At 46.3% G+C, this 27,090-nt stretch overlaps 1 protein-coding gene across 1 annotated transcript in view; it reads right to left on the bottom strand.

The window, feature by feature from the left end:
* The window catches only part of RCHY1 (ring finger and CHY zinc finger domain containing 1), a 78,100-nt gene that overhangs the window by 19,427 nt on the left and 31,583 nt on the right, over positions 1–27,090 (bottom strand). Inside the window, exons 2-3 of the mRNA XM_085636488.1 lie at positions 21,806–21,925; positions 14,402–14,517 (exon numbers count right to left, since the gene is read on the bottom strand). Of these exons, the coding sequence (XP_085492614.1) occupies positions 14,402–14,517; positions 21,806–21,925 (236 nt within the window). The remainder of the gene's footprint in view (positions 1–14,401; positions 14,518–21,805; positions 21,926–27,090) is intronic.

Here is a 27,090-nt window from a genome sequence, read left to right on the forward strand (position 1 = left end):
TTTCTAAAGCAGAAGATTACATGAGTGAAGTGGGGTAATCAGTAGTGCATGGCGAGGGTGCGAGATGTAGTTACCTTACGGCACGAGTTAATAGTAAATTGAGATAACTAGAACTGCTGAATTTCTATGGGTTTGTGTATGTAAAATCACAACCTAACTATAACGTCCCTGTAAACTTTGTTTTTAAAGTGTATTTCTAGGTTTTTAAATTCTATTTCCTAACTGCAACGTACCTGTAACCTTTGGTTTTTTTTGTGTGAATTTCTAAGATTTTAAATGCTATTTCCAAACTATAAAGTGTAACCCTTGGCTTTTTTCTGTGAATTTCTATGTGTTTTTAAGGACAAGTAATATTTAATTACAATATGTTAATCCAAGTGCTGCCGCATATTACCTTTGGCTGTGTGAGGCAAGGGGTTGGCTGCAGGCCAGGGACTGCGGCTAACCGCCCGCATGCAGCTAACTCCACAGGCTGCGCGGTGGTGGGTTGGCGCTCAGAGCCTGCACGCCTACCTCCAAAGGCAACCAACCCGGGAGGCGACCAGCAGCCACTCCTTCCTGCACCAATTTTTTTCCCAGAACCCGCCTCCTCTGGGGCCCAGCACATTTTGTGGGGGAGTGAGGCATGCAACCCCCTCCCTGGGACATTTTTGGCCCCAGGGACCCCATCCCCTGGGGCCTACCACCGGGAGACATCTTGTTTTAAATTGTATCCTCGTATTTTTCACATTGTGCATTATTTGCATTTGCATTTTAAAACTGCACTTACCCCCTGCCATCACGAAAAACAGGCGATAGAAGCGCCGAACAGCGACCCTTCGCTGCAACGTAGGAACCGGCATACTAACAATTGTGCCGCCATTGACGGCGAGGTAAACAGGCCACGCCTACCCCGAGGCCACGCCCACCCGCCCTCCACAGTATAAATACGCTGCCTTCAGCGCCACCAAATCAGACCTTGTAATTCTCCTGAGGCGGAAGCCGGGAGACATCTTGTTTTAAATTGTATCCTCGTATTTTTCACATTGTGCATTATTTGCATTTTAAAATTGCACTTACCCCCTGCCATCACGAAAAACAGGCGATAGAAGCGCCGAACAGCGACCCTTCGCTGCAACGTAGGAACCGGCATACTAACAATTGTGCCGCCATTGACGGCGAGGTAAACAGGCCACGCCTACCCTGAGGCCACGCCCACCCGCCCTCCACAGTATAAATACGCTGCCTTCAGCGCCACCAAATCAGACCTTGTAATTCTCCTGAGGCGGAAGCCGGGAGACATCTTGTTTTAAATTGTATCCTCGTATTTTTCACATTGTGCATTATTTGCATTTTAAAATTGCACTTACCCCCTGCCATCACGAAAAACAGGCGATAGAAGCGCCGAACAGCGACCCTTCGCTGCAACGTAGGAACCGGCATACTAACAATTGTGCCGCCATTGACGGCGAGGTAAACAGGCCACGCCTACCCCGAGGCCACGCCCACCCGCCCTCCACAGTATAAATACGCTGCCTTCAGCGCCACCAAATCAGACCTTGTAATTCTCCTGAGGCGGAAGCCGGGAGACATCTTGTTTTAAATTGTATCCTCGTATTTTTCACATTGTGCATTATTTGCATTTTAAAACTGCACTTACCCCCTGCCATCACGAAAAACAGGCGATAGAAGCGCCGAACAGCGACCCTTCGCTGCAACGTAGGAACCGGCATACTAACAATTGTGCCGCCATTGACGGCGAGGTAAACAGGCCACGCCTACCCCGAGGCCACGCCCACCCGCCCTCCACAGTATAAATACGCTGCCTTCAGCGCCACCAAATCAGACCTTGTAATTCTCCTGAGGCGGAAGCCGGGAGACATCTTGTTTTAAATTGTATCCTCGTATTTTTCACATTGTGCATTATTTGCATTTTAAAATTGCACTTACCCCCTGCCATCACGAAAAACAGGCGATAGAAGCGCCGAACAGCGACCCTTCGCTGCAACGTAGGAACCGGCATACTAACAATTGTGCCGCCATTGACGGCGAGGTAAACAGGCCACGCCTACCCCGAGGCCACGCCCACCCGCCCTCCACAGTATAAATACGCTGCCTTCAGCGCCACCAAATCAGACCTTGTAATTCTCCTGAGGCGGAAGCCGGGAGACATCTTGTTTTAAATTGTATCCTCGTATTTTTCACATTGTGCATTATTTGCATTTTAAAACTGCACTTACCCCCTGCCATCACGAAAAACAGGCGATTGAAGCGCCGAACAGCGACCCTTCGCTGCAACGTAGGAACCGGCATACTAACAATTGTGCCGCCATTGACGGCGAGGTAAACAGGCCACGCCTACCCCGAGGCCACGCCCACCCGCCCTCCACAGTATAAATACGCTGCCTTCAGCGCCACCAAATCAGACCTTGTAATTCTCCTGAGGCGGAAGCCGGGAGACATCTTGTTTTAAATTGTATCCTCGTATTTTTCACATTGTGCATTATTTGCATTTTAAAATTGCACTTACCCCCTGCCATCACGAAAAACAGGCGATAGAAGCGCCGAACAGCGACCCTTCGCTGCAACGTAGGAACCGGCATACTAACAATTGTGCCGCCATTGACGGCGAGGTAAACAGGCCACGCCTACCCCGAGGCCACGCCCACCCGCACCTTCTCCACCCATTAAAAATGTGCAATCACCGGACGCGCAGCGGACGGGCGCAGCGGGCGCGCCGTCAGCGCGCCGAAGGCGCGCCAAAGGCAAGCCCGTCTGGGCCCGTCCGGGCCCAGCCGGCCCCAGGACCAGACACTATGCCCAAATCACAGCCCCACCTATCCTACTCCCCGGATACCCTCCGTCTCTGGAACACTAAGAAAAGTCCTCAGTGCGACTTCATTCTCAAGGATGACACCCCGTTCATAGGATGTCCCCTGTGCGACACCCACAAAGCTACGGAACCCTGCCATATGCTTCGACTGGGCCTCCTGAATTGCAGGTCGCTAGCAAAACACTCGCATGAGATCAACCTTCTCACTCAAACCCTCTCGTTAGATGCCTTATTTTTGACCGAAACCTGGCTGACCCCCAGCAACGGCTCGGACCTGGTCAATGCAACCCCCCCCCGGCTATCAAGTCTGCTGCCTTGATAGACCAGTTGGAAGGGGTGGCGGGCTCGCCATTCTCTATAAAAGTAATTTCAGCTGCAGGATCAGCGAGGGCACGGTCAAGGACTGTGAAAACGGGAACTTCACCCTCCAGATCTCCCCCACCACTTCACTATCGGGTCTGCTGGTATACCGACCACCAGGCGCGATAGGTGATTTCCCAAGCACGCTGATGGACCACATCCTTTTAAAAACATTAGAAACGCCCAACTTCCTCCTTCTAGGGGACTTGAATCTGCACTTTCTAGACAAAGCAGATAACACAGCCGCCAATCTCCAAGCAGACCTCTTGTCAGCTGACCTCCTGCTCCTGAACTCGAAACCCACGCACGAGAAAGGGCACCTCCTAGACCCAGTTTTCTCTAACATCAAAAATCTTCAAACACAAGACCCCACCCCTCTTCCATGGACCGACCACTTTCTGGTCCCCATGCTCTGGTCCTATCAGCCCGCCACGGCTCCTAAACAGAAAACCAAGATTCTAACCAGACGTTGGAACAAGCTAAGACCAGAAGAATGGGAAATGAAGCTGAGGGAATCCGACGGCCCCCTCTCCACTGACCCCAACACCGCCGATAGGGAGTTTAACAGCTGGCTCACCAACCCCCTAGACAGCCTCGTCCCACTAACATGCGCCCTCAAGCATGTAAAAAGAATTAACCATGCCCCTTGGTACACTCCGGCCCTGAACATCCTCAGGAAGGAGTGCAAAAAGACGGAGCGGACTTGGAGAAAAAATAAATCGGTAACGAACAAAAACGCCTACCAAACGACCATGAAGGCATACAAACAAGCCCTCCACAGCGCAAAAAGCTCCTTCTTTGAGGAAAGAATAAAGAGCTCAGCGTGCTCTGCTAAGGAGACTTTTTCCATCCTTAAAGAGCTTCTCCATGTCCCAGCCCCCCCGCAGATAGCCCTGGACCCCAAAGCAGCCGAGGAAAAATGTGCCAACCTGGCTAATTTCTTTGATAATAAAATAAAGAAAATCCTTTCCTCCCTACCCACCACCAATCAGGCCCCCCCCGGATCAGCCAAGGATTGTATCCTCACATCAAGAAATCCCACGGACTCTTCCGAACTCCCTCGTTTAGCCTCATTCGGACCATTTACGGAAGAAGAAGTGGCAACCACCCTAGCAGCCACGAAAAGTGGCGCTCCCAGCGACTCAGTGCCCGTACGGTTCACAAAAAACATCGCTCGGACTATTGTAGCTAGACTCACGGCCCTCATTAACACCTCGTTTACCCAAGGAGAAGTCCCTCAAAGCTGGAAGGAGGCCGTGGTCAAAGGCTTATTGAAGAAGCCATCACTAGACCCCACGGACTTGTCCAACTATCGACCCATCTCGCTCCTCCCCTGGATGGGGAAGGTTGCAGAGAAGCTTGCAAATAAACAGCTGTCCCACTTCTTGGAGGCTAACCTTCTCTTGAAAAACTCCCAAACCGGCTTCAGACCAGGTCAGGGGACAGACACCGCCCTCCTGGCGGCCGTAGAAAAAGCGAGGGAAATCATCGACACGGGAGGATCAGTGGCAGTGGTCCTCCTGGACCTCAGCGCGGCTTTCGACACTGTCAACCATCAGGTCCTAGCCCAGCGCCTAGACAACACAGGCATACAAGACAGTGCGCTGAGATGGCTCACATCCTTCCTCTCCCAACGCTCCTTCCAAGTCTGGGAAGGAGAAAGCCGCTCCCCCCCAATTCCCCTCCGGTGTGGAGTGCCTCAGGGCTCCTCACTGAGCCCCACGCTTTTCAACGTGTATATGGCCCCACTGGAGGAGTTGGTCGCCCCATTCGGAGTCACGATCGTCAGCTACGCTGACGACACCCAGCTAGTGGTGACTCTCTCACACCCCAAGCTAAAACCCTCCAACCTGCGTGACTGTCTCTCCACCGTCCACCAATGGATGAGCGACTCTGACCTAAAGCTCAACGGGTCAAAAACAGAGATCCTGCTCCTCGGCCACAAATCCTCGAGTCTTCCACCTGACATCTGGCCCGCCCGTATGGGTGACCCCCCCTCCCCCAAAACAGAGGTCAAGAGTCTAGGAGTGTGGCTTGAGACAGATCTCACCTTTAGGACTCAGGCTAGGAAAACTGCCGGCATCTGCTATGGGCTTCTGAGATCATGCAGAAAGGTACTTCCCCTACTACCATTCCAGTCTCGCCTCCTGCTAATTCAAGGTCTAGTGCTAGCAAGGCTAGACTACAGCAACGCCATTTACCTCGGCGCACCGGAAGCCACCTACCAGATCTTACAAAAAACCCAAAATGCCGCAGCCCGCCTGCTCACAAACACCCCATCAAGAACATCGGCCAAACCAGCGCTGAGAAAACTTCATTGGCTCCCCGTGAGGGAAAGAGTCGCATTCAAGGCCCTCTGCCTGGCCCACAAGATCCTGCACAACGCTGGCCCCCCCATTCTGAGCACATGGATCACCCCATACAGACCACCGAGAGCGCTCCGGTCTGAACAGGGAAACCTTATCATGGTCCCTAGGGTGAAGAAAACCCGCTTTGGCGGCCGCAGATTCTCGGTAAACACGGCCAGAAAATGGAACGCACCTCCCCCGAACCTTAGAGCGGAACCAAACCTTCTAAGATTCAGGAAATCCCTCAAAACCCTCCTCTTTCCCTGATTTACCTGAAATCTCCCTTGCCCCCCCCTTTAGGAGTTCGAGGTTTCAGCGCTGGGATACTCGAGGGTGACTACGCGCTCTATAAAAACCTAAATAAAAAAATAAATAAAAATTATGGGGGCGGGAGACAAGCAGACTCCTTCCCCGGGCCAATTTCGGCACCGGGGACCCTATCACCTGGGGCCCGGCCACATTGTAAATGGGGACGGGTCACCCAGCCCCCCTCCCTTGGCCAATATCTGCCTTGTGGACCCCGTACACCCGCTAATTACTAAAGGAGGATGAATGCCGCGCAGTCACGCTCCCCGGGTCAATATTGGGCCCGGAAAACCCATCCTCCAGGGTCCAGCAAATGACTACAGGGGAAGAGGGGCCCATGCACCCCCCCCCCCCTCCCGGACAATAATAGTCCCGGGGTCCACATCCCCCGAGGACCCAGTCAATCATTAAAGGAGTCATGCAGCCCCCCTTTCTGGGCCCATATCGGCCCTGGGACCCCATCCTCTGGGACCCGGCCAATCATTAAAGAAGACAGGGGCCACATGGCACCCCTCCTAAGGCAGATTTCAGCACCGTGGACCCCAACCCCGGTGCCTGGCCAATCATTATAGGGAATGGACCCCCACTCCCCAGACAGATAATGACCTAGGGGACTCCATCCCCCGGTCAATCTTTAAAGGAGGCACACAGCCCACTCCCCAGGCCGATTTCAGTCCTGGGGACCCAATCCCCTGGGGTCCAGCCAACTAAGGTTGGGTGCCCTGGTGTTCTTGTTGAGGGCAGCGGGGGTAGCCCCAAGACACCTGCGGCCCCAGTATGCTCCCTGCATCTAGGGGAGGCCAGCTTTGCTCCCGCCCACAAGGAGCAACTAAAAATGCTGCTCCCTGCGGACAGGATCAAAATTCAGTTATGTTTCCCTGACTGCATCACTGCGGGCAGGGAAACAGATCTGAAGTCTGTGCCCAGCTGGCAGGAGCATTTCTAAAGCTCCTGCCAGATGAGAGCGAACTTCGTGTTTGCTCTCACAAGAGTTTCCCTACTGGGGGCAGTATGGGTAGGGAAACCGCTATGTCTCTAGTGTGGGCACCCTGCGACATAGCTGGGACTAGCCACCAGGATTGGGGTCCCAGGGCCATAGATGGCTCCGGGAGGTGGGCCGCCCAGCCCCCTATCCCTTTCTAACTGCAGCCGGGCCCTGGGGAAGGGGCAAAGCTGTGTGAAAAAGGCATGCATGGAAAGACTGATAAAAGATGTTTCTCTTGAAGTTGAGTCACAGCAATGTTATTGGCACAAGATCAAATAGTGGCTAATCCTCTGAGCATCCCCAAGCAGAAATGCTGAATATCATGAAACATCTAATAACAGCATGTTATGAGGACTGAGAAACAAATCACCTGCAGCCTGAAGCTTTATGTGAGGATTGTTGATCGCTGCTAGGCCTAAACACCCATGTTCAGCTGTTGCAGTGTTGCATAGTGAGATATATTTCTGGACATCCGTTTCTTCGATATTCTGAAAGGACTTAAAGGCTAGATGGGAGCTGGTGTGAAAATAAAATCCTGTTTGTGATCTGATTTTCATGTGTGGGCCTTTATCAGTGGCCAGAGTTAAGCATGAAATAACTGCTGCTTCAGTAGAGCACTCCGACAGTAGCAAAAAAAAAAAAAAAAAATAGTATAATAGGTCAAATACAGACCACTTTTATATGTGTGTCGTAAATTAAACAAAAACATTGCATCCACTTCAAGGATAAAGCGCAGTACTCAAGATCAACTGAATACTTTAAGTTGATGAACGCACAGATCTCCCAACATTAAGATTTCTCATGATCTGATGACAATGGCTGTGCGCTTAATGAAGGCTGCAGAGTTCTTCTCCAAATTTGGAACGGTCCAGAACAGTAGCACGAAAAAGGCTGTCTGTCACTCATTCCGAGGACAGCATGCAATTAAAGAGGGGTACGAACGGAGTCGGGAGTCTCCTGAATTGGAGCAGAGGTTTGCACTTGAGGAATCCCCCAAGGAATATGCTACAGTCAATTGATGGGTCTTTAGGTTGTCATGCAGAACTTTTTCAGGTGGAGATTCCACACAATGGTAAAACGGGAACTCAAGGCGAGTTTTGCCATGTAAAACAAAGAGGTTCCGTGTGGAGTATACAAATAACACTCTTTTCACAGAGCCATATTACTGGACTGATAGTAGAATATCTCTAGCCAAAGGGAGCAAGAGGAGCATGCAAGGATGTTAGGAATACAGCCTGCAGGTAGATTATCACATAATGATCACCACAGAGCAGCCGTCTTTGCTGAAATAAAAAAAAAAGTATTTATATTTAAAGGGCACAGGTATAGCTGGTGTGCCCACGACAAGTAAACAGTGTTCCAATCCGCATAAAATGGTCAGACTAAGTACTTCATCAAACTCTGTGTGTTAGCACGAAACCAGGACACTAATTACTTGTAACAAAACTGTAAATGTTCCTTGCGGTGTTTTCATCAGTGGTTTCAGACATCCCACACAACTGAACATTGATATCTTCATGTCAGCTATATAAATAGGCAAAACTTAACCCTTCTATTTTCCTCCTTCACACTAATGTCAGCCAGCCAGATGCACCTCAAATTATAATCTTTTGGGTAACCCATATGTAGATGTATACACAAGGTCTGAGGTGTTTGTAAAGGGTTTAAATATTACTAGTACATATCTATATCTTCATTTGACATTCATACACTGTAATAACTATTTTGTACAACAAGAGTAAATGGTGAGATTTTAGAATTTAGATTTCTGCACGCCCAAGGAAAGCATTGATATGTGGCTGACTAGTAAATCATATGCATGATGGTCAAAAAGAAACGGTTTTGCAAAATTCAGGAAGAAATGCGTTTTCATTCGACCTCCTTCACTCTGACAAGCAAAAGGATTATACAACACCCAATGAGCTTTCCACTTCAGCTTCTACCTGGCAATGTCTACCAAAAGGTACCTGCTTCTGTAATTCACCATTGCTGTACACTGCGCATAGTATGATCTATCTTTGCATTTACAAAAACAATGCCACGAAATGCACCCACATGCAGGAAAATCATTGAGGTTTCCACAGCTGTTGTAGTAATCAGGAAAGATTAACAGAATTAGACTAGAAATATAATGCAACATGTAAACAATACAACAATCCATGCAGTTGCAGCACCTTCATTTTTAAGAGAAAGGAGCCAGAGACAACATTTCTAATTCAATTTAAAAGTATTTTTTTTAAAACTGTTTAGTATGAACAACTCAACTTGAGAAATTCTGTGCTGCTTAAGTTAGAAACCCAACAAATGCTACTTAATCTACAGACAATACGTTGAGAAAGTGCATTGGGAGAATCCTTCATTCAGAATGAGACCTAAAAACAAATTTATGAGAGGTCTTATTCAGCATTACAAAATGTGCAAATGCCCAAAAATGAACCCAAAATTATTATGTGACATTTTTTTAAATTACTATTTCCAAAGAAAAGTACCCTCTGATGACTGTAGAATTCTTTATAACACAAAACAAACACCCAGCAATTCTTAAGAGTCTAACTCTACCTTAGGAAAAAACAAAGTTTTTCGTAAAACCCTCACCAACTAGGGTTATCCCTTGGTGGCAGGCTTCATCATTGGGTCCATCCCGTTCCGCTGTGGAACAGGGGGGGCTGCGACCTACGGATTACGCAGGGGCACTTTGAGTGACTATACAATGGCAAAAGAGAAGATGGATTTGGAGGGCAGAGTGGGGGGGTGGATGGTGAAGTCTTTTTATAAATACCTGGGTTGTAGGTTTGGTTCTTTGTTCTGACCCCTAGTCGTAATGGTTAAAAGCAGGGGGGAGTTTTTAGGAGAGAAGGGGTAATATTCCTACTTCCTAAAAGGTAGACATGTTTCTAGCCATACTCTTATTGGCTATTCTTCAGGGCTTAGGGAAAGAACACATATTGTGAAGGCCTGGTTCCACTCCTAATGTCATATATTAAACACTTATTTTAATGCATGCTTAGTAGAAGGTGTATATACTTATACCACCTGCCTTGCGATCATCTATTGAGTTCTGTGGAAATAAAAGTGGATGTGTTCAACATTTCTGCATCTGAGCTATTTTAAGCTTCAATGCCTTATTTCACCCGCTTTCAACAGTGAGCTCCTTCAGAGTGAAAACAAGTGATATTTTTATAATCATGTGATTACTAGTGGCGCATCTAGTGTATGTAATCACATTGGAAATATCTCCAAAATGATCGGAACATATCTGTATAATTAGACACACAAAATAATTTACAGACGGTACAAGCAACACCACATACATTAATGAGTTTCTGCTATTGCTTCATGGTTCCTCCGGTGGAGTGGGAAGTCTGTAATCACACTCTGTGGGAGAAAACATACTGTGCGGCGGTTGACACATTTGCGTTGTATTTTAAGGTAGGTTATTCTTAAAAATAGGTCTAGGGGTTACCAGACAGAGCCTCTGTAGGTTATTTTCCATAGTATATTTCCTTGGGAAAATTAGGGCAGCATACGCCGCACTTACCTTGTCAAGACTTCGACTCTGCCCGGTTACCTATTGGGGAGCCGCCGGAGACCGCATATTGTCGGTGTCTCGTCTGCCAGCATGTTAAATTGAAATAAGGACGCTCACCCATTGCGTCCTCATGCTGCTGTAAAGGCTAGGGTTGTATTATGGAACAATGACCCCCGAACAACTACAGTCTAAACAACTAATCATTAACCACTACTTAGTCTAAACCACTAAAGTTTCAACAACTATTTTTTAAAATTACTATGGCTTTAACATGATTGCCTTTACCCCATTAATGTATCTATTTTACAGGTAAGTATAAAGATACATATATATATGTGTGTGTGTAATGGGTTTGTATGTACCTGTAAAACACTTACATTTCGTGGTAAAGGCATGCATGCTAAAGACATGTGTGTTGTAAAATTAATATTGGTAAGTATTAACACTATATATATATATATATATATATATATATATATATATATATATATATATATGTGTGTATATATATATATATATATTCAGGGTAGGAGCGGAGCGTAGCGCCCCATTAGTTTTGAAAAATTCGCGAGGATTCGTCAACCGACGCCAAAGTTATTCCAAATAGAATGTTGCGGATTTCCTATGGAAACATGGTCCTAACTATAACTATCTACTGGTGACCGCCAGTAGATTATATATATATATATAATATACATACACACACACACACACACACACACACACACACACACACACATATACACACACACACACACACCCTATACTCACTATTAGTCATAAAATCCCTTTCCACCCAAAAACCTACACCTAATCTAAACCCTTAAAAATACTCTTGCAATCCCAAAAACCCATAACTACCCTAAACCCTAAAATTACCCTTGCCACCCAAAAACCCCCACCCACCCTAAAATGTCCCTTGCCACCCAAAAACCCATACCCATCTTAAAATTACCCTTGCCACCCAAAAGCCCATACCCACCCTAAACTCTAAAAAAATCACTTTCCACCCAAAAACCCATACCCACCTAAAACTTAAAAAATACCATTGCCACCCAAAAAACATACCCACTCTAAACCCTAAAAAAAATCCCTTTCCACCTGAAAACCCATACCCACCCTTGACCCTAAAATTACCCTTGCCACCCAAAAACCCATGCCCACCTAAAACTTAAAAAATACCATTGCCACCCAAAAAACATACCCACTCTAAACCCTAAAAAAAATCCCTTTCCACCCAAAAACCCATACCTACCGTAAACCCTAAAATTACCCTTGCCACCCAAAAACCTATGCCCACCCTAAAATTAGCCTTGCCACTCAAAAATCCATACCCATCCAAAACCCTAAAAATACCCTTGCCACCCAAAACCCTAAAATTACCCTTGCCACCCAATAACCCATACCCACCCTAAAATTAGCCTTGCCACTCAAAAATCCATACCCATCCAAAACCCTAAAAATACCCTTGCCACCCAAAACCCTAAAATTACCCTTGCCACCCAATAACCCATACCCACCCAAAACAATAAAATTACTCTTGCCACCCAAAAACCAATACCCACAGTAAACCCTAAAAATACCCTTGCGACCCAAAAACCCATACTCACCATGACCCTTAAAAATACACTTGTAACCATATATATAATACATGTAATACTTACCATTAATACTTAACAAAATACTTACATTTTTCCGATTTTTTTTTTACTATTGTCTTTTTTATACATCTGTCATATACAATCCAAGATTGCCATCTACTGGCCTTATGAGGTACTTTTAAACTTAATAATATTATAGGTCGAAGTTAAGACTTGGTAGTCGTAAATGCATTCGTTGTTAACCCCTTGGCTGCGGCAAGAATTCCGCCGCAGCGCTGGGGGGGGGGGGGTTTGGGGGCAGCGCGGTGGCGCTGTGCTCATGACGGAGCCACTCCGTCATGAGTCACGGTTGAGCTGTGCTCATGACGGAGTGGTTCCGTCACGACTCCGCCCACTGCGCTAATCGCCCGCACAGGCGGGGAATTAGCGCCGCGTGGGAGGAGCGGCCGCCAACGGCCGCGGCATGACGGAACCACTCCGTCATGAGCACACGGCACCCGTGGCTCATGACGGAGTGGTTCCGTCATGAGCAAGGAAGGGGTTAAAAGACTCGTGATTTGGGTTCAGGTCGTTGTTAAGGAGTCGTGGTTCAGGTCCCTTGTTGTCAAGAAGTCGTTGTAAAGGCCGTTTCTCAAAAGCTAGACAGCATGAACAAAAAATAGCGATCACAAAATGTAACGGTCAATGGGTTCCATTGGGGAACTAGAGAATAGATTTAGACGGGGATTATGCAAAAACTTTCTAAAAAAGCGATTCCCAATTAAAGGTGGTAGATTTACTCTTAGCAAGTGATTTATTAGGAAATGATACATGATGAAGTAGAGGGAAGGTGAAAAACATACGTGGGTGTCAGTATACCAGATCACATGGAGATTATATTTAATTCTGCAGTGGGTGGTGACTGGTTGTAATTTCATAATTGTTAATCATCCACACATCTGGTATTTGTGTAGTCATGTACAGATACCATTGTGCTTTGGGTTCTTCTGTGTTTTACCAAACCATGTACCCTTTCCTAATAAATCACTTGCTGAGTAATCCACCACCTTTAATTTCGAATCACTGTTAGAAGGTTTTTGTAGAAGTTGATCTCGGAAACCCTCCCCCTTCTAAATCGATTCTCTAGTTTGCCACTGGAACCCTTTGACCCTTCGATTTTGTGACTGCCATTTTGTTTTCATGCAGTCTAGCCTTTACAGCAGCGCGAGGATGCAACAAGCGAGTGCCCTCATTTCAATTTAATATGCCGGCAGATGAGACACTGACAATATGTGGTCTCTGGCAGTTCCCTAATAGGTAACCGGGCAGAGTGGAAGTCTTTACAAGGTAAGCGTGGCGTATGCCACCCTCATTTCCCACAGGACATATACTATGGAAAAGAACTTACAGAGGCTCTGTCTTGTAAACCCTAGATCTATCTTTAAGACTAACCTAACATAAAATACAATGCAAATGTGGCGACAGCCTCACAGTACGTTTTATCCCACAGTGTGACACTACAGGCTTCACTCTCTACAGGAGGAACCAAGAAGCAATGGCAGAAATTCATTATTGTATGTGGTGTTCCTTAAACCGTCTGTAATGTTTTTTGTCTGTCTATTTATACAAGTATGTTACAATCATTTTGGAGATATTTCCAATGTGATTACACTAGATGTGCCAATAGTAATCACACGATTTTAAATATAAGTCAAGTTTTTTTCACTCTGAAGGTGCTCACTAGTGAAAGTGGGTGAAATAAGGCATTGAAGCTTAAAATAGCCCGGATCCAGAAATGTTTAATTCTTCCACTACAGAACTCGATAAATGATTGCAAGGCAGCGGGTATAAGTATATATACATTCTACTAAGCATGCATTAAAATAAGTGTTTAATATACGACATTCGGAGTGGAACCAGGCAATCATAATAGTAGTGATTATAGTAGTGATTTCTCTAGGTCCTGAAGAAGAGCCAAAAGGGGTATGGCTAGAAACATGTCGATCTTTTAGGAAGTAGGAACTTTACCCCTTCTCTCCTAAAAATATCCCTCCTGCTTTTAACCATACTGACTATGGGTCAGAATAAAGAACCAAACCTACTAGCCAAGTTTTTATAAAAAGACTTCACCATCCCCCCCCCCCCCCCCCAACCCATTTCTTCCTCTAAATCCATCTCATCTTTTATCATGGTCACTCAAAGTGCTAACTTGCAATCCATAGGTAGCGGCACGCCCTGTTCTGCAGCGGAATGGGATGGACCCAATGATGAAGCATGCCACCAAGGGGTAACCCTGGTGGGTGAGGGTTTTACGAAAAACTTTGTTTTTTCCAAAGATAGAGTTAGACTCTTCAGAATTGCTGGGTGCTTGTTCGGGTTATAAATCAGCTTTAGAGGATGCACTCAGCCTATTCCCTGTATTTTTTTGTTATGTAGAATTCCTTATTCACACAGCTCACAAAATGCTCATTTTAGTCATACCTGCAAATGCCACAGTTTTCACAGTGGTACTGCTTCTTATCCTTGTCAAACAGATGACAGATGTCACAGTAGTATTCCCCGAACACATTGCTGCATCCCTCACACACTTGACGAGTCTACAAGTAAGCAGACGTGTTACTGTGAAACAGCGTAAATGATTATTTGGTTTAGCATAAACAAACACATTGATGAAGGCTTGCTCTCAGTTCCCAATATTCCCTGCAGGGCAAAGTTGTAAACACGAACCAGACATGGCATCGATATTTGAATAGGATTATCTAGTATATACGTTTTCAAATTATATATAAAATTGTTGTGGATTACCACAGAAAACCATTTGAACTTTTACCTTAGTGAGGCGGAGATAGTTGGGCTTCTCTGAGGACGCACCATTTCAGAGTTCCTAGTGCCCCTCCAATATTTAGGGACCTGTAAATTTGCATGTGGTAATAATTGAACAGCAGTGAAACAGGAGGAAAAACATTTGTGCCCTGGCATTTAGGATCCACTTGGCTACTGCTCGTTGCAGAGACCGCGATGATGTGGCATATAGGACGCCTATGGTGATCCAAGATGGAACCAACCAAGCTTCAAGGAATTTGCGGTAAGAGGCCCAGTCTTAGATGGGTAGCTAGATGTCTAGGTGGTCTGATACCTCTGGAGTCTTGTCTACACTCCAGAGATACTTATAGAATAGCCAGAACCACTGAATGGTGCCCTCACAGTCATTGGGTAGGTTTGGCATGGCTAGAGGAGACCTATTAGAGACTTGCTAGGCAAATTGATTAGCAGTGAAAGCGTAGAGAGCCGTTCAAGAGTCACTGTTTCTGCAGAATGTGCAAATTCACCACCCACAACATAAAGAGGAAGGAAACATCGACTTAAACCACCTTTGTCTTTGTAGGTAAGTTGCTGACCAAAACAGCAGGAGACCTCCAGGCTACAGTCAATTGCGTTTCATATTTGGAGTCCTCTGCAAAAGACTTGGAAAAGGTTGGGAAACAGAACCAGGAATGTTTAAATTGTGCTGTGTGTGCAATGATTCAAACTGAATTCTAACAAGAATACTTGGAAAACTCCTTTAGAACTGCAAACACCAATACTTCTGCAGTACCTGCCCAAACTGCCGATGGGGAAAATATCAACATGATAAACCAGAGGATTTTGGAAATTGAATATTTTCACCAAAATACTCTTATGTTGAAGTTCGCAAAGTGTATACAGTATGAAGAGAAAGAGGTAAGAAATACAAACCTTCAAGACGGAAATTATTTTGAGAGAATTCAAGATATTATTATGGCATCCTGCAAAAAAAAAGTAACGCACAAGCAGTAATGGCATTTTTGATCAGACTGAAGCAGCACAGTCGCTTTTGAGGGAGGTGAAACAGAAAAGGGAGAGAAGAAATATTAGTAGAGGTAGCCGACATGGTGGAGAGAAGAGGTGATAACAGGAGAGCGGAAAAGAGACTGGGATTAGGATGAAATAAGAGAGAGAGCAAGAGAAAAAAATACAGGAAAATGAGGAATGCAGCAGGTGAGGGATGCAAGTGCAGCTCCAGACCCTCAGAGAGGCAGGAGAAATAAAACACAAACAGGATGCATAGTGGATGGTAGGTCCATGCTCTGCCACTCAGACATGCACAGTTTGAGTTAATGAGAGCACAGCATTCTGTTAAGTGGGGCTTGAAATTGTTGCTCAAAGGTCTCTATCAGAGCGTTATGCATCAGCGTTCAGAAAGCAATGGCATGCGTTATAACGCACACCATGATTAACAGTTCTGGGTCTTCAATCAGGCTCTCCCTTGTCAGTCACACTTAGGGGCCGATTACGATCTGGTCCTGAAAGCATTCAGACCGAATCGGTTCCAGAATGCTTTCCGAATTACTTGGATCGTGGGAGTCCGACTGGATTGCAGATGCTTCTGGATACGATTCGGTCAGACTCTCATTGACTTCAATGGGAGCATGTGTTCCGAACGAGAACACAGGCTCCCAATGAAGAAAGGGGTGGCTGGTGAAAACAGTGCACCCTGTGGCGGGCACCCCTTGGTGCCTGCCACATTGTGCATGCTTGGGAAGAGGGGAGACATGGGTACTGCCACGGGCCTGACTCGGAAGGCCTCGTGTGAACAGGGTACTGCTACGGGCCCCAAAGACAGATTCCAACAGCCATTTTGTTTTGGGCAAACCGAAATGGCTGTCTGAAACGTTCATCATAATCGCTCAGAAACCGTGCCCATAGAGCTGTACCATTCGGCTCTGAAAGACTCGACCTGTCCGAATGCCCTTCGGAACCGATTTGGACAGCCCTAGCGGTTTCCGGGCATCGTAATTGGTCGTTCGGAACTAGGTACGATTGGGTCGGAAACAAGGGTTCCGAACTGGATTAGACAAACCCGAATCCGATTTGAAGCCGTTCCAAACAGGATCGTAACCGCCCCACAAGTGTGACACGTACCCATCATGTGGTGGGTACAGGCCTGTGGTTTCAGGATGGGAGCAACAGTTTAGCGTACATCAAACAAGAAGTGGAGTCATACTGGCCCCGGCATAATAGTGAAAATTCTTAGAATCCCTAGCAAGTTGATGTCTCTTAATAGATCTTGGCCCTGGTATTTTGGTGATAATTAGGGGTATATTTAGTGTTTCTGTGGTATGATGACATGCACTTCTGGGATCATTCTTGCTTTATCGTGATAATGCATTACCGGCATCCAGGGTGTGAGATGTGCTAGAGGAGTAATGAAGGCAGAATATATCCACGAGAATAGGAGATTTGTGTATTTTTTGCCCCGTCCCTTCTAAGTAGATTCTCAGTCATAGCATATGACTTATTGGGGGAATGAAGATTCACATAAACGTTTCTTCAAGTGTACCATTACAAAGCAGTTCAGTTTTCAAAATAATTTTATTAACATTTTATTTAAAAAAATATATATATTTTTATAGAGTTAAGGAACAGGTACATGGCATTCGAATGCATTAGAGTGAGTATCATTTATTACAACTCTGTGGGCAAATAAGCATATGGGAGAAAACATATCTGAACGGTCAGTAGCATTGTTAGTTTAATGTGGAGAAAGAAAAGAGGGAGATCGGTATAGTAGGGTGAGTTTTGATGATGGGTCACATTCAGAGAGTGGTTGTTGATTAAGATGAAGGTTGATTGGTGTACTGAGAGCATAGACAGGTTAGAGCCAGCCTAGAGATGTTTGGAGATGTACAGCAAGGTATGGGCGTAATTGTGCAAGCAGTGTATGTAATGGATAAAGATGATAATTGCCCTGAGACCGTTTGGTGATATGCACGCTATATAAAAATATCTGACATTGACATAATGGGTAAAGCAGTTCAGTTTTGAGAGAGGAATGTGGGCAGGTAGCACTTGAATCTAGGAGTAGGTCAGAGGCTGATTAGACGTGAACCAACTCCTATATGCAATCTATTGTGGAGATATCTTATCTATAACCATTACCTGCATAGGGAGGATTCTTGTCCGCTATATCTTAAAGCCCATTGGTGTTTAAGGCTTCACCAAAGAAAATAGACAATTGTTCAGATGGGCAGCTGCTTTAAAAGGCTGGAAGTCCTGCATGCATACAAACATACACCTTGCAGCAGAGATGGGCTCGCCATTTGGGACACAAGGAAACCCCAGGTATGCTGTGGACCAGGGGGCTGATTTTAAGTTTCGATGGATGGAGTTATCAAAAGCTATACAATCCAGAATATAGCCCCAATTAAAAAATATACAATTTCCCCGTTGACACAACGTAGACAAGTAGGATCTGCTTTTATGGTTATCCCCACTTTTTGCCTGGTGCTAAGCTGTTATTGACTCTTCTGACTGGGATCCTACTAATTGTTGGGTTCAGTACTTGGGTACATCCCAGATTGGATACTGGGGTACCCTTATCAGTCCCTAGTATATGGTACTAAGGTACCCAGGCATAGGTACCCAAGAGGTCCCCCATGGGCTGAAGCATGCATTATGCCACCCATGGGAGACCATTCAAAATGGATCCACAGGCCTGCCATTGCAGCCTGTGTAAGTTGGTACTAGCACCACTTACTAAAGATAAAGGTTTTCTATATCTAGGGTCACTGCACTTAAAAACCATAAGTCACCCCTATAGCAGGCCTTTGCAATCCTGAAGGCAGGGTGCTTGGTTCCAAGTGTTGGGGTGCCCGTGCATGAAGAAGACACCCCTACAGCCTACTGAGTCCATTCTCCCGAGTTGTAAGTAAAGCAGCCATATACCATATAGAGGGGCACCGCACATTTACGTGATGACCATCTCAAAAACGGCTGCAACGAACCCTATCATGTTTGGTTATCAAACATGTTGGAATCATACCCCCACACAGTAAACAGTGTCGGAGATATGATTCCAAGCACAAAATGGTTGCTGCCGACCAGAGACATGATTCTGCCCTCCTGCTGCTGAGCCAAGCTCGAGGAGGGGAAGGCAGAACAATAGACATGCTGTCACAGGGAGGTGTGCCCACCTCCCAGACAGGTTTTAGTGTATTGGGGCAGGGTGGGTGTGCTTGCCAGAGCCACTCAGTCTGCATGAGGGGCACATTTGGTGTCCCCATGCATAGTCCAGCTCAAACCAGTTCTGGGAGCAGTTGGCTCCTGCTCGGGCGCAAAACTGGACGAAGGGCATGGGAGTAACCTCCCCTCTGTCCAGACCCTCCCCTGAATCGTCCAAACCCTTTCCTTAGGGTACTTAAGGACTTACCTGTGGGTGGGTCCCTAGATTCTCCGTGGGACAAGATTCAGATCAGACACCACTTCTTCTACAGTCTGGGCGCTCTGGACTTTTCTGGACTTCGTGTGGGCTCAACTTCGTCTCCCTTCCAGTCTGTTGCATCGTATGTGCCTGTGCACCAAACAGGAACCTTCCAAGGCCTGTAAAGCATCAAAGACATTTGAAGTAATCTACCTTGGAGTGAAGGAGTCACTCCCCAGCATTTGCAGACACTGCAACCAAGTCGACAGGTCTGCTGATCCTGAGCTCTTCTGGACTCAGAAAGGTTCTGTAACACAGTTGGTGTTTTTTTTTTCCCAGCTCCCAAGGCCTGCCCTGCCATCTCTCCAAATTTGAGGCCAGTATCCCTCGCAGTGGTTGCAATAATGGAATCCCTGTGCACTGCGTCAACTTGCAGTTGCAAAGTCTTGTTGGCTTCCTTCCAAGAAGATCTTCGGGCTCCAAGTAGCCCCAACCTCGAGCACATCCAGTGACAGAATGTTCGTCCCAACTGCATCGTTTTGCATTGTGGCCTGCATCTTTTGGTGAGCTGCTTGAGGTCCTCTTGCGACTCCAGTGCCTCTGGCCTGTAGGTCCATTTGAGTAAGTAAGTAACTAAGTAAGTAAAGAGCTTGTAAAGCGCACGAATGCCGAGGCGTCTTGGCGCTGGACTTGCAGAGGAACGTAGTGAAACTGGGAGTCGCCAGGGTCACCTTTTTTCTTTTGGGAACCTATGATTGCTCGGGCCTGCCCCGACTCCCCTACTTGTGGTGAGTCCCCTCAACCTTGCTGGTCCCGGCAATGCACCTTCTTTGACTTCTGCATGGTTTGCATTTGCTGCGGCTTGTTGGAGCTCCCGCCGGACACCGACCCTTCAGCATTCGACATCCGACGTGGGACAGCTCGAGCATGGCTCCTGAGCGTCACCTGGTCCTCACAGCTGCACAGTCATGGTCCTCATCAACTCTTCTGCATCACCAGACATTGGTGGGCATTTGTCTTCCAGACCTCCTGGTCACTCCTGAGTGACAGACTCTGTCCCCTCTGCTTGCAGGTACCTCTCAACTAGAATCCACCTTCGCTTCCACCAAACACTTTCTCCTCTTCCAGTAGCGGCACTAACCTGAAGTCCTCCATCGGGTTCGACTGCGGTTTCCAACACCACTTCACACCTATGCACCCGGCTTCCCTGGTGTAGGTAACGTGGGTACTAGGGTATCCATAGGTGGAGTGGCTTTCCAACCTCCTGTCTTCTACAGGGTTTCTGCAGGGTCCGCTGGGAAGGGTCCTTAATCTTTAAAAATCGAACTGCGACTTACATGTAGAGTGGTATGAAGCACGCGGTTGTCTTCCCACACAGCACACGCTCCCCGTGGGGTCCCCATCTACTCACCGTGGGTAGTTCCTTGGGTCCCAAGCACTTCTACGTCCTCTAGACCTTGTTTTGAACAGAGTCGTGGTTCTGATACCAATTTCTTAGTATATGGTTTTCCCCTCCCCCCCGCAACACTGTGTATTCTGTGCTATTTACTGTATTTCTTTGCAAAGTATTGTGTGAATTGTGTTTATCTCCAGGTAAGAGACATCTGAACCTCTTAGAGAGTATTATATAATAAACACATTTTTATAAATACCTTGTGTGGTGCTTTTTCACTGCTTCTGGACTAAGCCTGAATGCTGCTTTCTACAGCTACCACTTAGAGAGCTTCTAAGGTTGTCTAAGACCTCTCTTAAATCACCATAATGGTTGTTTGGACTGGTGCAAGGTGCCCACTTACATTAGTGGACAGCATATACCTGGCCAACGTCTCACACACATATATAATTGCTGAGACCAAATTTTCTTCAGACAGTCTGATCCACTAACTACCCTAATATGAGACTGGTATGAACACGTTTCCAATGCTGCGCTTAGCATCCCGTCCACTTCTGTCTGGAGGAATCCACAAGCATCTAATGCATGCATGCTGGGACTAATGAGGGAGATGGGCATACTGGCAATGCACTTCAGATCGAAGGTATTGGCCACGCACTTCAGATAAAAAGTAGGATCTGCTTTTATGGTTATCCCCACTTTTGCCTGGTACTAAGCTGTTATTTGACTAGTCTGATTGGGATCCTGCTAATCACGACCCCAGTCTCTCTGCTTTCTTCCTTAAATTGTTACACTTCAGATCAAAGATACTGCCTTCACAAGCAGCGTACATCAGATATTTATGCTTTACAAGGCCCCCAGGCAGGAAGTAAGAAACAAGCCTTACACATAGAGCAGTAGAAGTCACGCTGGTTTAGCACTGGGTGAAAAAATTAGATCCAGCAAGAGTTAGCAATTGTTCAGAGTGAGTGCGATTTCGGCGTCTGCCATTTCAGACTTACATGCGGCATAGCTTTTAGTGCAATTGCCAAATTCCAGAATGCATAGCCATGCACTCATAATTTGTTGCTATGCACTGTGTTCAAAGTATAGATGTTCCTGTTCAAATAAAAAAGTAAAAAATGCAAATATGTATGAAATGTCAGGGGACATCACCCCATCTTGCAGTAGACCCACCCCATTTTGCATTAGACCACTGCATGTGCTCCACTTTCTCTGTCTCTCTCTAGTCATAACCAAACTATAAAATAATACACCAAAGTCATTGTCTCACCTGCTGCAGCTGTTTGCATTTTGCACATTGCACTTCTTTCACTTTAAAGCGGTCCAACTGGTGGTTTTCGTTATTATCATGGCACAGGCGACAGACATAGAATTTACCACAGCATGGGGCCTGCAAGACAAAATGGTGCAGGCTTACAAATATGCAGAAGGCAGCACACCCCAAAACAGTCTGTAAAAAAAAAAAAGCAAGTGCTGTGCTCTCCCATTCATGTGTAAGCATTGGATCCCCTCATAATAAACAGATTAGTGGATTAGATCCAGAGTGGGCATAAGTGGTTGTTGAGTTATGAAGTATAAAAAAGGTAACAAAAAGTACAAATGGACTACGAAAACAGATACCTGTCTCCACAATGTCTTGATTCTGCACGGGCTGCTTTGACAGCATACACTGACTGAATAAACAGGGCTCTCCCTACTCACATTTTGCGCTCTCCTCAGACCATTCATCCTACATGCTGTCCAGTTCAACACCCCTTAGTTTCCCGGTCACACCCATACTCTCACACCCTCTCATCACAACTACGGAGAATGTAAATTGAAGTTCCTACATGCTTCATCTATGTTAAACGGCATTTGGAAGACACCTAGGTATAACGTTATAATTTGAAACATCATAACATCCCAACAACACGCTTCATTGACTTCAAGACATCCAATCACGCAACATATAATACATACAACAATCAAGGAAAGTCAAAATAGCATGTCTAACAAAATGCAAACACCTGGCTAACCAGACCCAAGAGATCTCAACCCACAAAATGCATCTCCCCACAACGAACCAGCCACAAATTCATCCACCTGCTCACCACAAATTGCATGATGTTTCACATACACCATGGGTACTCACAAACTTTCTCTCAGGGGCCAAATTTACAGTGTGGTTTCTGGCCGAGAGCCGCACTGGTGGGGGCGGGGTCATTGGGGGCAGGGTCAGTAGGGGCGGAGTCAGTGGGGCGGGGCTATAGGGGGGGAAAATATCACTGCCGTTTCAAAACATTACTAGACAATGCTGTATTTCCAAAGCAGATGTAACTACATGGAGAACATGTTTATAATTTTTTTATTAGCAGACAATAGCAATCTTAAGTGGGATTGCATGGCAATTTGCAGTAACCGGATATTCAGCACATGCCCAGTGCAGCACAGGCTTCAGAGTCCCAAAAATAGATATGTTAAAGACAAACACTACAAACTTATTTTACATTTCATGTCACCGATTAGTTTTCTTCCACCCATCCACCCTTTCAGTCATCCATCCATCCTCCCTTTCTCTCTCTATCGACCCTTTCACTTAGCCATCCTTCCTTCCACCCACCCATCTTCTCATCCACTCATGAATCCATCCATTGACCCTATCACTCATCCATCCTTTCTCTCATCCATTTATCTTTTCACTCCTTCACTCATCCATTCATCCTTTTGTCCACCTACCCTTTCACTCACTCATCCATCCTTACATCCACCCTTTCACTCATACATCCATCCATTCACCCTTGCACTTATCAATTCATCAATCCATCCATCATTTCACTCATCCACCCACTCACTCATCCACCTTTTCACTCATCCATCCTTTCACTCATCCATCCTTTCACTCATCCATCCACCCTTTTACCCATCCAGCTACCCTTTCACCCATTCATCCAGCTATTTACCTTTCCTCTCATCCATCCTTCCACTCACTCATCAATCCATCCATCCTCTCATTATCCATCTATTCAATCGTTCATTCATCCATTCACCCTTTCACTAATTCATCCAGCCATCCACCCATCCCTTCACTTACTCACTTGCTCAACTTTTCATATTAATTTTGAGCTGAGGCTTTTGAGAAGAGGCCCATCAAGAACTTCACCCTCGATGCAGGAGCCATTCCAGGACTGGGGCAGAAGCCACCCAGGGCGGAGACAGGATCCACAACAGGGGGGACAGGAGCCATCACAGGCGGGGGGTGGGGTTACAGGAGCCACCACATGGGGGGGGGGGCAGGAGCCATCACTGGGGGGGCGGAAGGGCAGGAGCCATCACAGGAGGGGGAACAGGATCCACCAGGGTGGGCATGCAGTATTCTAGTATCTTGGTCTCTTCCAGGGTGGGGTAGGGCTCCCCACCCACACCTGGACAAAACAACGAGAAGACAGGCTCTCTTTCTAAAATGTTAGTTTTGCCATCCCCCACTGTGATGTACAGTACTTAAAGGAGATACTTCAAGAGAACCGATTTAACTGATTGTCCGCCATTGTTTGTTAATCAGTGTGGGTGTGATTGTGCCATTTCTTTTTTTAAATTACATTATAGACTGCATGTTGGAAGAACCGAGGTTTGCTTACAATTTAGTGACAGTAATTAAGCTCTGTGAAGATAAACACGTGCTGCCTCGGGGTAATTCGGGCCTGCTCTAGGATGTTTGGGGCCCTGGGCAGAAAAGGAATGTGTGAGGCCCCTCTAAATTGCAGACACATTACGCATTCAGGGCTGAATAGATGTCCTTGCTCCTGGAGCGTCAGCCCCTCCCGCTCAGTCACCTTCAAGCACCACTTAACAGCTCATCAAGGGCGGAAGGTGCGAGGGCTGCCATCCCGCTGTGCCTCTCCAATGCTGCTGAGAATCTGAGCTTTGGCACTGCATGGAGTCTGTTACACCCGACCTCAACAGCATCGGAGTCAAGCAGGGAGGTGAGTGGAAGTTGTGCCGGCGCGATCGGTGCCCGGTTAAAATTACGGACAAATGGCGTCTGGTAAAGAATCCTTCAAGGACAACGGACCGCGGGCCGCCAACGAAGGCCGGGCGGGCCGCCAACGAAGGCCGGGCAGGCCGCCAGCGGCCCGCGGGCCGTACTATGAGTACCCGTGACATACACAAACACCACTCGGAATACACACATAATACATTGCAACACAAACAACCAACACAACGCCAATATCCACCAACACAGTGTCTAACAATGCTCTGCATCACACAAGGCATCAAAATCCACAACATCTGAAACACTGCAACTAACAAAAAAAGATTAGGAGGGCAGTGAGGCCATCAGGTCTAGAGGGATCTCAAAAACATCTGTAGGACCCTCAACAATTATTTTTTGCCAGTGGTATATGCTTTGCCATCGACGTACTCATGGTTGGTAGCATCATCAGTGGGTCTTGTTTCCTCCACCAGGAGTTATTCCCTCTGACACGAGAGAATAGTTGGGATCCACAACTAGGAGAGTGAATTAAAAATTACCTCATATCTAAAAATTAATTTAATAAAGGAAAAGATAAGGGTAAGATTAAAATAAAAGGACATGTGAAAAAGGGATGTATAATGTATCCCTCACATCAAGCAGTGAAAAAATGGTCTACATGTTTCAGCCCACATGCCCCCTCACTGAGTCGATGGCTTTCATCAGGACCAATGTATGGGGGACCCCTTTGTTACTCACAGCAGGCGGAATACGGCCCCCTGTGTTACTCATGTCATGCGGGACGCTGCCCTCTGGGTTTGCTTTTAGTTCAGGTAGCAATCATTCCGGATTTAGAGAAAGCACTGTTCTCAGCTCGTCTTGCACTTAGCGGGGACCTAGAGAATGCCGGGGGAGCGGTGTGGCTGTCCTCTTGTCGGTGCAGCTTGTTCACAGCAATCTGGTCCCTCCCATCCTGGATGTACAGAGAATACCTCCTGGTGGAGGAAACAAGACCCAATGATGATGCTACCAACCATGATTCCGCCGATGGCAAAGCATACACACTGGCAGAAATAGTTGTTGAGAGTCCTACAGATTTTTTTGAGATCCCACTAGACCATATGGCCCCACTCCCCTCTTGATCTTTTTTTGCTAAATACTTGGAAGCTGAGTGGGGTCACCAGGTGCTTCTAGTTCCCTCATTTGATAATTACTGACACTGCAACTAACACCAATGTACAAACACATCACCAAGCTAAAATAGTTTGCATTAACTCAAAGTTAGCCTCACTACACACTAAAAGCCACCATGAACATTACCATTGACACAATACCACACTGCAGCCAACAGGACACTGCAGCACAACAAATCACACCACTAACACAGGAGTAGCACTGCTCCGAGTGGATCCATCAGCCCTCTCAATCCCAATTCACTGGAGCACCGATATTATGCTATGAATAGGACCAGTAAGATAAACACTCCTAGATGTATACCCATGGTTAACCAACATCACCACTCACATACACAGCCACCGCAGAACAATGCTACTTCACAGTCTTTCAGCACCAATCTAGTACAGTGATGAAGGATACCTCCTCTGCAATCACCAATGTTTGATTTCAAGGTGCACAGCAGAGTACACCCTATAGTAACTCATGGAAGCACAAATTCAGACATGCCCTGTGCAGATTGACAGCAGCAGATTGAACCCCGCTTCCCAGACCTGTCAAAATCACTGTTTTGACAGGTAGGAAAATTGAATTTAAATATTAAATATGTTACCCCTAAGCACACGTTGCTGCCAACAAGGTAGGGTACAACAAGGTAGGGTACTTAATCCTTAAGAGTGGAACATGCAACATAAGAACTTGTATGTTTCCCCAGTGACTAGGCCCAAAATGACATTGTCACAGGTCAGGCTGAAACTGGTACATAGGAAAATTTGAAGTTAGTTTATACACTTTAATCTATAACATTTGACTTCTAATAAATATATGGAAAACATAACTTCTAGAAAGTTAGCTTTACGCTGCCTGAAGCTGCTAGCGGGTAATTTGTATTAGCTCTCCAGCAACTGCCCAGCCTCTATTTACCCTGAACTAGGTGTGAAAACTGCTAACAGGGAGTAGACAATGGTCTGGAAGTGGCGAGGTGTTTCTTCCTATGGCAGGAAGACAAATGGAGTGGGCCTAGGAACTTACATTTAAAGTGGCCTGCCATGTGACAAACAAATGTCAGGAGACACTTGAAAAGCCCCCCTGCTTTTGTCCCCAAAGTGAGGTATGTGTCAAACCAAGTCGGGGAAAAGCAACCCCCAGAGCTGGTTTTGCGTAACCACAGAGGAGGGGACAGCTCATTAACCTGGCCACAGTTCGGGGTGGGCACATAGGCTCTGCATAAGGAAAGAGGGGTTCCCCATTGTCAATTTTGAGACTGAGGGACATTATTGAATTGTTTACAGTAGGGTAGGGTTGCCCTCATGAACTTATAACCCACTGGCCAAGGAGTGCCCATGAGTCACCTCACCCTCTAGTGGGTGCCAGGCATAAATAGGTCATCCCCATGAACCATCCTCAGAACACTTACTGAGCCCTTCAGAAGA

This window comes from Triturus cristatus, chromosome 2_1, assembly GCF_964204655.1.
Source record: "Triturus cristatus chromosome 2_1, aTriCri1.1, whole genome shotgun sequence".
Taxonomy (NCBI): Eukaryota; Metazoa; Chordata; class Amphibia; order Caudata; family Salamandridae; genus Triturus; species Triturus cristatus.